Source organism: Mastomys coucha, unplaced genomic scaffold, assembly GCF_008632895.1.
Source record: "Mastomys coucha isolate ucsf_1 unplaced genomic scaffold, UCSF_Mcou_1 pScaffold12, whole genome shotgun sequence".
Taxonomy (NCBI): Eukaryota; Metazoa; Chordata; class Mammalia; order Rodentia; family Muridae; genus Mastomys; species Mastomys coucha.
This window is the reverse complement of record NW_022196894.1, coordinates 60,267,888-60,280,027: the sequence shown is the minus strand read 5'-3', so window position 1 is coordinate 60,280,027 and position 12,140 is coordinate 60,267,888. Positions and strand designations below refer to the sequence as shown.

Genomic DNA, 12,140 nt, shown 5'->3' with positions numbered 1-12,140 from the left:
AAAAAAAAAAAAACAAAAAAGCCTTGACCACAGAAATCCTTTGTAGGCACCCTGTTAGTTTACGTAACACATCAAGTGTGTGAGAGGCATGATTGGAATGCTCTGTACCTTTGTTCCTTCTAAGAAGTATGTTGCTGTGTGGAGTAAGATTTCCAGAAACAAAAAGGGTCATGAGTTCATGAGGAAGAGGAGGGTAGGAATATGTAGTGGTGTCAAAAAGAAACTAGAAGAGCTAAGTAAGGGCTTAGCCACATTGAGGAAAATGACTGCCAGTGAAAGACAATACAATGACAATCTTGGTTTATCTAGTAAAAAATCATATGGTCCCTATGATTTCATGTATGTCAGACAAGAATCACTCACAGGGCTCCATAAGATAGCTTTTAGATTATTAAAAATATAAGTAACCCTTCCGTAATCATTAAAAAGATTCCCTGAGATTAAAAAGATTTCCTGAGAGGAAAATCTGCCCCCTCCTTTCAGGTGCTTAGAAAGTTTCACAGAAAAGACAGGAAGGACCGGGCGTGGTGGTGCACGCCTTTAATCCCAGCACTTGGGAGGCAGAGGCAGGTGGATTTCTGAGTTCGAGGCCAGCCTGGTCTACAGAGTGAGTTCTAGGACAGCCAGGGCTACACAGAGAAACCCTGTCTCTAAAAACCAAAAAAAAAAAAAAGAGAGAGAGAGAGAGAAAGAAAAGGCAGGGAGTTGACTCAGCGGGTAAGAGCACTGACTGCTCTACCTAAGGTCCTGAGTTCAAGTCCCACCAACCACATCATGGCCTCACAACCACCTATAATGAGATCTGACGCCCTCTCTGGTGTGTCTGAAGACAGCTACAGTGTACTTAGTCATAATAATAAATAAATCATTTTTTTTAAAAAGGACAAGAAAGGAATTGAAGAAGGGAAAGAGGAAAAAGGAAGGCAGAAAGGAAGAAAGAAAAAGAGAAAAGCTTTCCAAAGCTTTCCAAATGTTGTAATAGCATAAATCACTGAGGTAGGATGCATAAGAATTAAGTTTAAGAAATACAGCCGAGCTAGTTGTTCAGGGACAGTGTACTCTAATAATGCTTGCTATTATCAAGACTCTGGGCATGTGTCCAGTACAGCTATTACAGCGAAGAAAAATCTTAAGGATCCTGTGTGTTGACTGCCTGCCTGGCCCTAGAATGTGTTCTTCAGAATCAGCATGAAGATCCTCAAGGCACTAGCTAATAAAGATGTTTTTAAAACAAAGACAAATAGGAAAAATAGTTGTACAATTATTTGTTATGCAAACTAAGTAAAAGAATTTGAGTTAAAGACTCAGGACTTCTCATTGTTCATAGCAAGTCAACAAAAAAATACATATTCCACCATCATGTATCAATAGTCACAAAGGCAATATTTGTAATGAGGACAGACCTTCCTCAAAGGAAACAAATAAAAGAAGGCAGAACAAATATCCCCATAGTTGGATTTCCAAGAAAATATCTGAAAGAGATAGAATGTGAACTGTGTTGGATGCATAACACTGTAACAAGAATGCACTGGCTTGTTTATATTTAAAAAAAAAAAAAAAGAACTATTTCCTCTGGCATAAGGACTTCTGTCCTTCCTCACAATTATCTGAGCATTTGGCTGATGCTGAAAATGAACTATCTTGCCAAAAATTAAATCTGTGTTTGGTCACGATCTTCCAGAAGTTGATCCTATTATGGAGATAATTTCCTTTTCTTTGAACAATAAAGCTAAATGGTATTTCGAAGAGTCATGCTCTGCATATGTTCTTTCTGGAATACATCATCACATCCTGACTCATTACATTGGGGATCGATTTATTCTGTTTCAAAAGTATTGTAGAGTTGAAAAAAGGCAGAATTTGTCAACATTTGGCAGGGCAAGAGGAAGCAGTTGGTTATGGAAAACAGAGGTGAAGAGATTTGTTTAAAGCAAGTTTATAAATATTCATCAAGCTGTGCCTTTAATTTGTAATGTATGAAAGATATTACACTTATGAAAGTGCAAAGTAAATAAATCAATGAAGAAACTAAGGAAAAATTGTTTTCCTAATTCTGATCCAATGTTAGATATCAAGTCAGAATGAGTTGTCATAAAGAAATAAATAATCTCAATGTAAATACAGATATATTTTAACAGTTTTCTCCCTTTCTCTCCTGTTCTTATAGCTAAGTAGGATTTCCAATAATCTTAATCACTAAAAATAATATTTATTTGGAAACGATTGTGGTGAAGCCAAATATTTAAGAAAATGAAATGTCCAAGAAACACCCACTTAAGTGAATCTTAGAATAAATTTTAATACTTGTTCATGTAAGACTTCTACACATTCAGTTAAATTAATTAGTGGGCAATCGATGTTTAATGAAACTTCAACATGCATGATTATATAATTAGTATACTTTGGAATGTAAGCTCTAAACTCAACTTTAAATAATTTTCTCCTCTCTTTATAACAACAAAATTCTAATTTATTGCTTCTAGATTGAACATGTATGCATTGAGAAGCTAACATATACACATTTGACATGGTAGAATCATGACTGAGAAACACACACAAAAACACTCTCCCTAATGTCAATCTAACTACAAGAACAAAAGCTGAGGCATTCAAATGGCTAAGCTAAGTAACTATTTCTCTTATCTATTATTGTCCAAGCCATCTTGTTAATGTTTCCTATTACTTTTGAATGTAATGATACTCCACCCATACACTGATTTTTCACTTGTAATGTATAAAAGAAGAATGAACATTTCCCAAGTGGGTCAGAACCCCATTCCCAGCTTCTTAGTAAATATGTGACCACTGGGAAATGGAAAATGGTGGGAGAAAATAAGTTTGCATTCGCAAAGTCAGCCTGGGCAGATTTGAAAACACTCTATTGCGAAAGCTACACATGTAAAGATCATCTAAATGGCAATATGCCTAAGTTATCACATTCATAACAAATCTACAGCTCTCTCTGTCTTCTGCCTTTCTTTTATACTTGACTGTTTAACATGTAGGAATTCCCACTGGCATTGATTTTCTCACCTGGTGATATCTGGCAATCGAAATTTCAGATATAAGACAACCCCTGCAAACTGCTCGGCCAAGTATAATAATTCATAATTTTTGTCAAGGTCCAAGGAAAGGCACACTGGAATTCCCTAGAGAAAGCAAAAGGTATGGATTAACGTGTGCTGTTTGTCTTCTCTTCTTAGTGCCCGAAATAGCCTCTGAAATTCACGAACAATAGAATGTCTTTGCAAACAACAATGACCATCTTCCATTTCTTTGTAAAACTCCTGCACAAAGCCTTCAAAAATACATGTGTGTGGCTTTCGATTATCTTTATTATTTCTTTCACACGCTTCAGTGCTAAACACAAACCTTTTCATCAAGTTCCAGCAAGTACATCTTCAATAAACTGTACAATGCCTTGCATTAATTATATCTACAAATTATACATTTGGTTATTAAAAACTATTGTGAAGGAAAATGTGCTCTCTAGATACTCAAGAGAATAATGACATCCCAGGAGGGAATAAAACTAAGTTAGCATCTCATTCTCTAAGAAATTTACATGAAAATTACTTGAAGTCATGTGATCTTTTATCAAGTATTTGTTTCTTAAAGCTCAACAGGAATATTTAAGTAGAAAGTTACCAAGAGATGAGATTTTGGCTACAAAGAAGGGCTTTTACAACTAATTCTGCATAGTTATTAAATAGAGCCCTCCCCTGGGGAATTCATACTCATTCCAATGTGAATAGTGGTATGTTCTACAGGACATACGGAAATAATAAGAGATTAAGCTATATAAAATAAATCGTACCACATGGCCTTTTGAGTTGCCCCAGAATTACTACTTACATCCATGAACCTTCTGATCTTTCTCAATCTTTCCTCACATGGCTAGTGTGATTTTTTTAATTGTTTTTTCTAAGCACATAGTGACTCATATTAGTTGTATGCATATGTATGTGTATGTGTGCATGCACATATGTGTATATATACATATAGTTATAGTTGGTTATAGTTATGCACAGTGAAATCATTATTTAGGTATTTTAAACAGTCTGCTTCATAATCATTTTAATTTTACATTTACATGTTTTAAAATAGAAGAATAGAAAGAATCACTAGCATGTGTGCCTTATTATTTCAAAAAGAAATAAAAACGGGGGAGGCGAAGGGGGTCAAATGTTGACTTACTTATTCAATAAGGGAAAAATTAAAACTCCCTGTCAATTGATTTCTTGGGTCAATTATACATTAAATGTGAGTGTTGAAACGTTTGAGACACTCTGGTGAACTCGGCTGGTCTCTTAATTGTGATACATTTATTGTCACTAAATCTTCTTGCTACAAGTTTGTTTCCACCAGTTTGTGAACACTTATGAACACAGACAAGCAATGGGCACACTAGCCAGAATGTGATACATCATAAAATATTCTCACTAATTTTTATGTCATATTCTTTTAGTGGAACTAGAGAACACTGAAGACGGACACCTTCTTTATAATTAGTCCCTTCTAAAACCAAAGAGTCCAATTGCCAGACTTTAATTAACGGTCAGAGAAATGAGATCTGGGTCCTATCTCTGGGACTGGGAGGAGACATGCCACACTGAGATGCACAGAGGTCATTACTTGATAACTATCTAAAGTGTAAGTGGTAGGATTCCAGGCCCCTAACACTTCATAATGGATAATTATCTGGCTTTCTGACAAAGAGCAAAGGCATACCATTGCCTTCTCAAGTGAGAGTCAATCAGACAGGCCTGTCAATCATGTGGACATGAAAATGGCACTCAGGAGAGCTGTCTGTTCTAGAGATTTTATATGTCTCTAAAAAGGTACGGAAGAAGAGAAGGAAGAGGAGGAGGAAGAAGAAGACTAAACTACATAAGGGCGCAATGTACTGTCTAGCAATTGTCCACTCTCACCTTGTGAGAGTGTTCTTCATGCTTAGCCCTTGAGAGCCATCGGCTCTGCAATGTTTTCTCTGGCTACTTACCGCTCTTACCCTCTGTGAGTATGTTTCCCTCTTCTACAATGAACTCACCTAATTCCACATTGTACTCTATACTTCAGCTGAATTTTTTTCAATGAAGATCATTAAGTGACAACCAGGGATCCTGGTAACACCTGGATCTCTCATTTCTGAAAACAGGGCTGAAGTTTAGGATTGTTTTCTTCTCACTTCTCTGTGTAGCCTTGGCTGACCTGGAACTCAATCTGTAGACCAGGTTAACCTCAGAGTTCCTCCTGCCTCTGTCTCCCAGGTGCTAGGATTCAAAGTGTGCACCACCACCCGCAGCTTGGTAAGAAGTTTTGGATTTTGAAGGTTTACCTCACAGCTCTTCTGATCTTGGGCAAGTTTGAATCCTTTCTTTCCATCACAGTAACAATTGTAGCCTCCAGGGAAATTGACACACAGTTGAGCACATACGTTCTCAGAGCACTCATCGATATCTGAGATGAAAAGAGAAGAACCCTTCATAGCTTCTAAATGTTCGATCTAATAGATATAGGTGCAGCTCCTTAGAAAACAGAATAGCCATGACAGCATATCTAAACATTTGACCAGAAATTTCTTGGAGCTCCAAGCGGCATTTTTATGAATATATTCCAAACATTTTTTATCATTTTCAATAATTAATAATAGTGTAGTAATTGGGATAATTTTCCGATTTTCAACTTAGGGTTTCCACTGTCATTTGTGATTGTAAGAATTTCATTAAAAATCATCTCCCAATTCTTTGTTTTGAAGATAAGGAATAACTGTAAAAGAAAACAAATCGGGAGGATAAGGATGAAGACACAGAAGGAGACATAGTGAAGGGAGGGAAAGCTGACCTTAATGGACTGAAAGTTAAATCAGTAGATAAACTGACAATATAAAAAACATCAGACTCTTCCTAATAATAATAAGGCAGCAGTTAATACTGGCCATATTGTTTTTTTTTTCAAAAGAGATAAATGATGGTTTATTTCCTAATTAAACAGAAATAATAGTGACCCAGGACAGATACTGATATGAGCATAAATCTCAAGTTCCAACATGGAAGCAATTTTATGAAATTTTTATAGTAAAAGAACATAGAAACATATAAGTCAAGATACTTGTTAAATACACTAGTGAAAACATTAAGGTGCTAAAGCAAAGTGGATAAGCATCAGATTTTATTTTTTTTGTTTGTCAAAAACTAGAGTTTTGTAAAGTTAATAAATTCCCAAGAGTGTTTATCTCTTAGTCACTGGATATTTAGTCTAACACAGAGGTGGTTATTTAAAGAACTGACCCCAAGGTAAATTGTAGTTAGTCTCTGGACCTGCAACAATTAGAACACTTCATAGTCCTTTCAGTTTTAACCAATCTATCACCCTTTGTAGTTGTAGCTTCTTTCTAATGATTCAGATCCATAGGGCTATCCACTATACATACGTAGACGGAATTCTCTACCCAGTCATTTGCTATCTGGTCATTCTCATGACCTTTGCCATTGACCTCTGACTTTCAGGTTCAGTGTCCTTCTATATAACCAATCAATGCATGGGTCTCATGAGTTCATTTCCTCTCCCCTGGTGATCATAATCTCTTAACCAGCCTTTCCCTTCATTCCGGAGATACTTGGACAAAACCACCTCTATCTCTCTCAGAAGTCCTTCATCTCACGACAAATTAATATCTTATGTTTTATGTTTTAGAGTATATATATATTTCACTCTCATCAACTCAGTTCATATCACATATTAATATGTGTTGATTTAATCATGCATTACCAGTTGGTATTTCTAAGTGGAGAGAGTGTGGATATTTGACTTATCATTTTGTTTCCACTGAAGAGTATGAACATAAATAATGAATATTTGTCATGATCATATTGGATGATATTAAGAACTTGTGGCCAAAAATTTAATGACATATATTAATGTCGTTAATGTTTTTCAAAGTTAACTGTGCTATTGCTTTCCATAATTTGAAATATTTTAACTGATCTGTCCTCAACTCTCCACTTTGCAATAACATGTCTAAGCTTAAGACTATTCCAGGGATATAGAAAGCCCTTGCAATTACATTTGATATACCCTATTATAAATTTATGAAATTCTTAGTGCTATCATGTAATATATGCTCTTTTAAATACTTTACGATACATTTCCAGAGTTAATCATACTTTAAATGCATTAAAATTATATGATATGATATTAAAATAAGATATATTTGTACTCATTTATAAAACATTTAAAAATCTGCCCTTTAGCAAATGAAAGTACAACCTAGGTGATTAAAACGCCCCATCGGGCATTTCCCAAGGATGGGAGTAGGTAACAGAAGCTGCTCGGGCAGTTTAGGGACCAAGACTTTGATCCTTATCCTTGTCCAGACTCTGGAAATTTTCATGATCTTGTCATCCTTGGAGGCGCCAGAAATGCCATGAGTGTTTGGGAGATTTGGTTTCCAGTCTGATTTTCTGTTATCTTGCCTCTCCTTTTACACAGCTGCCTAGAAGCTATATCTGAGGGTGGAACCTAAACTGTACCTTTGCTGATTGATACCTGAAGTAGACATTGAGGCAGGTCACTGGACCAATCCTCCCATTCCTCCCCAGTTTCTGCCAGAAGTCCTCCGGTAAGCCCCTAAACAAGCAACTCAGTCTGGAGTGGCTGCTAGCCCACAGAAGCTCTGCTCATTTGCATCTTCTTAAACACTACCTATGAGCTCATCACAAATTCCCTTCTAAAACTTAACTTCCCAGTGGTCCATGTGGTCATCTTTGTTTAGGGCTAGGGCTGGGGCTGGGGCTGGGGCTGGAGCTGGGCTGGGGCTAGGGCTAGGGCTAATTAACAAGAAATGGACCTGACTTGTGGAGGTTCTGTGAATATAAACTAGCATCCTAACTCCTTCATTAAGCCCGTCTGAATTTAGGAAGTCTCTTTGTAATCAAGGACCCTGCTTATCTCAGCTTCAGTGAATCAAAACTCCTAGATTTCCTACAGAAATTACCATGAGAAACAGTAGAAAGCAGAAATGTATGAGTATGGACACAGAGTCAAGGAAAATATCAACATCACAACAGCTCTATAAACAATTAGAAAATAAACGCGTTTTATAAAATCACTATCCGTTTATATAAACTCCAAGAGAGGAAGGTTTAGTAGAGTAATAAATTGTCTCAAATAAGAAAGCCATTAAGAGAGAGCTCATGTTGTCTGCTTCACAGTTTGTATTTGGGGTGATGAAAAAGTTTTGAAAACAGATAAGTGTCACATGGAGGCTGCAGAGGCATGGTGATTGATTAGTGTCACTGAGCTCCCCACTTTAAAATCATTACAAGCATACAGTGTTTTCTATTATCATTGCGGTGACTAGTTTTAGACATGATGTTAATTTGATCTGAAATTTTAAAACATTTAAAGGAATATGTGAGATGATTCATAAACAATTTAAAGCAAAAGCAGACATACTGCATTTAAGCTACCCAAGGCATCCATGCTGACACTATGGCAACCTTACAAAGACAGAGCGGGATCCACTAGGGGCTGGTCAAACCATAGGTCTTGGCATTGCAGATCAGTAATCCTCAGCTTTCTAGAGTTCCCTTATCGTATCAATCAAAATAATAAATGTCTCACTTCAATGTTCTCATTGTTATTTACCTTACTTTATTTTGTATGCATGTGTGTGCACCTGAGTGCATATACGTGCACCATGTATGTCGGAGGAGGCCAGAAGAGGGAGTCAGACCCACTGGAACTGAAGTGACAGGTGGTTGGGAGCCATATGTCACGGGCTCTGGGAACTGAATCCAGATTCTCTGCAAAAGCCTCTGCAGTGTTCTTAACTGCTTGAGCCATCTCTCCAGCCCCAATTTTGTATTTTAAAATAACCTATACATGCACAGAAAAATGACTGAAAGCTGTATGGAATAAAACCTAAGGTGCTAAGAAGGCTCATGGTTTCTGTCCCACAGTTAAAGCTGTGTCATTTCCCCTTGTCTATATGGATTTTTCCTTTCAAATTCAAATTTTCTTTTAATGTTATCTATAGGCTATAAAAAAATATGTTCATTTTGCTTATAAAAGCAAAACAAGGGAGTCTCTAGCATTTATGAAGGTTAGTGGATTAAATGGGATGAGTAATATTAAACCCCCCAAAAAACATGAGTCTTACTAGTTCTACTCTATAAGAAAGCCTGCAATCACGAAATCAACCAAGCTGCATCAGGGGTCAGCAAAAGTACTGCTTTGTCTGGTATTAACTAGGGGTTCAAACCCACCATCTCTACCACAGTGACAGCGCCATCATTATACCTTTACAAGATTTTGATGAGGGATCATATCGGTAGCCTTCAGGACATTCACATTCGAAGTCTCCTGGAATGTTCTTACACACGGCTGTGCCACAGACATTCGGCTTTACAGAGCATTCATCCACATCTACGAATAAAATCAATATGTTAACATTTTCTGACATCAAATAAACACTTATTTGATTTTGAATCATATTTGATATTTATATCAACAGTCTTAGAACAGCAAAATAATAAATTTATCACCACATTTTAGTTCCCTAACTATGACTTTTGCATGAATTCATGGGGAATTTGCCTGATGTTCATTTATAGGAATGGATCAAAAAGAATTTTTTATTTATTTAGAGATTTTCTTATCTCCTAAGGAGAAGTATAAAAACACATGAAAGAAGAGACTCCATTATATTCTTAATATTCTTTAAATATACTTCTAAATTTATATTTATACTTCTTAATAATCTGTATTTAAATTTATGAAATTGGTTGTAAATGTAGATTCATTTAATGCCTCACTACAAATATCTAACAAATGTTGACTTATCTGTTTTATCTTTTTACTTGGAAGTAGACAAATACCTCATGTTTTTACCTGTCTTGCCTATAGTAATCAATAATTAATATTTCAGGTGGAACTAAATAATGTCTAAAAGCATGTCTAAAGCATCACTTGTTCCAGTCTCCTTTAGTAGCTTTGAATATTCTGGAAGTTTCAGAAGCATTGGTCATACAGTATAGTGGGAAACAAAAGACAAATTGCAAGGGGACAGAAGGTAGCAATTCCACGCAAACAAAAACAAATGAGAGACAGCTCTACATAGATGCAGTTATTCCTCAGCTTTGTTCATATAGGTCAATGGAGACAGACAAAGTCCAACAGTAAATACATTTCCAACTTTGAAAATTGCCATGTTTATCTGCACATATGAACATGTGAAAATGTAGACATTGCTCTGTTACAAATAACTCACTCCCCAAAAATAAAATTAATCCCTGTAGTGAAGAAATGTTTCTACATTCTAAATATGTCAGTGCCAATATTCTAAACGTGGAAGGAATTATACAAGAATTTTGTAAAAATTACTAATTAGGGAAACCACCTAATACTTATAATCTCTAATACTCTGTAAAACTTAACATGAATCCTCAGTTAATTAGAGAAAAGTTAAGGATCATAAAGCTTTTTAAAAGTCCATATGTTTAGAAGAAAACAAAAACTCATTACTTAGATTACTTGGCTTTCGGCAGATTTGTAGGGAAATGCATAGCGCATAAGGATTAGGTGCAGAACATTGACATGGTGACTCTGTATCCACACCTAATGTCTGCTAAGACTTTAGACTTTCATATTTAGTCAATAACTGCCATCCTGATTTCATGTCTTTCCACACACGGCCAAGGTCCTACTTTATAGTTTTCTACATATTTTTATGTAAATTCTGTTTTCTACTGCGTATCTCACAAACATCACTATGTAAAGAAAGAGCTAACTGCATAAGTTCTGATCTGCAGAAACATTCTGTTGGTTGTTTGGTAGCACTGAGAAATGCACCCAGGGTTCTACATGCCAAGCATGCACTCTACCAATGAACTGTATTCCCAGCAAACAAACAAACAAACCAAAAACTTACTTTTAATAATTTTACATGTATGCATTAGGTCAATGTGGATATGAAAAATTCACAAATTTTGAATAAGGATATTATTAAAGTAAGAATATTAAAGGATATCCAAGTAGAAATGGGTACTATCTATATAATGTATGTGGTACCTTGAATTATAATGGCTTTCTGTAACTGCTTTTCTAATGATGCCCCTCCTGTAATAGCCAAACTAAAACCTTTAAATAGACAAGAGAGTTGTACAGTCCCAAATTGGATAATGGCTTGGAAGAGACTTTTAGTAAATGCATGTCATTTCAGCTTCATTCCATAGCACTTTAAATTACACTGTCGTGAACTATACAATACTGAATACTACCATGCCAATGGAAAGATCCTTAAATATGAATTCAGAGGGGGGATTTTCTAAGACAAAAGTAAAAGCTTACACAATGAAACTTCACACATAATCTACTGGATTTTTAACCTCTTAACTAAAGAAAGGAGGAAGAAAGAAATCTTTAAGGGTTTCTGCTTCATAGAAAGATTTCATAGCCAGATCAGAATTCTGCCTTGAGCTACACATTCACCCAGCATGCATGTTTGTAGACATCTTACAGTAATTCAAGCAGTCCAATGATGCAGAATGTGCAAGGAGGAAAATGGAAAACTTTGGGAGACGAAGATTCATAGAGAAAGCCAAAAGAAATATACTAGCTACATACAAAAAAGCTAACCTGACAGATTATTTAAATCCAAAGAAAAAAGAGTTAAGAGCAATGGTGGAAGAGTTAGATGTAAAGAGAACAACAACAAAAAAAAAAAGCCCAAAACAACAACAACAACAACAAAACAGATCCTTGGAGCTCCCAGGAACTAAACCACCAACCGAAGAGTACACATGGTGGGACTCATGGCTCCAGCAGCATATGTAGCAGAGGATGGACTAGTCGGTCATCAATGGGACCGACTTAGTCCTGTGAAGGTTCTATGCCCCAGTGTATGGGAATGCCAGAGCCAGGAAGCAGGAGAGGGTGGGTTGGTGAGCAGGGGGAAGGAGAGGGAATAGGGTTTTTAAATGTAAATAAAGAAAATGTCAGCCAGGCAGTGGTAGTGCATGCCTTTAATCCCAGCATTTGGGAGGCAGAGGCAGGCAGACTTCTGAGTTTGAAGCCAGCTTGGTCTACAGGGTGAGTCCAAGACAGCCGGGGCTATACAGAAAAACCCTGTCTCAAAA

General features: G+C 36.4%; 1 protein-coding gene across 2 annotated transcripts in view; it reads right to left on the bottom strand.

Moving 5' to 3' along the window:
- Pros1 (protein S) overlaps positions 1–12,140 on the bottom strand; it is a 69,110-nt gene that overhangs the window by 16,965 nt on the left and 40,005 nt on the right. For both annotated transcript variants that reach the window (XM_031364207.1, XM_031364206.1), the window contains 3 exons: positions 9,304–9,429; positions 5,339–5,460; positions 3,034–3,149 (listed from right to left, as the gene is read on the bottom strand). In XM_031364207.1, coding sequence (XP_031220067.1) covers positions 3,034–3,149; positions 5,339–5,460; positions 9,304–9,429 — 364 coding nt within the window. The remainder of the gene's footprint in view (positions 1–3,033; positions 3,150–5,338; positions 5,461–9,303; positions 9,430–12,140) is intronic.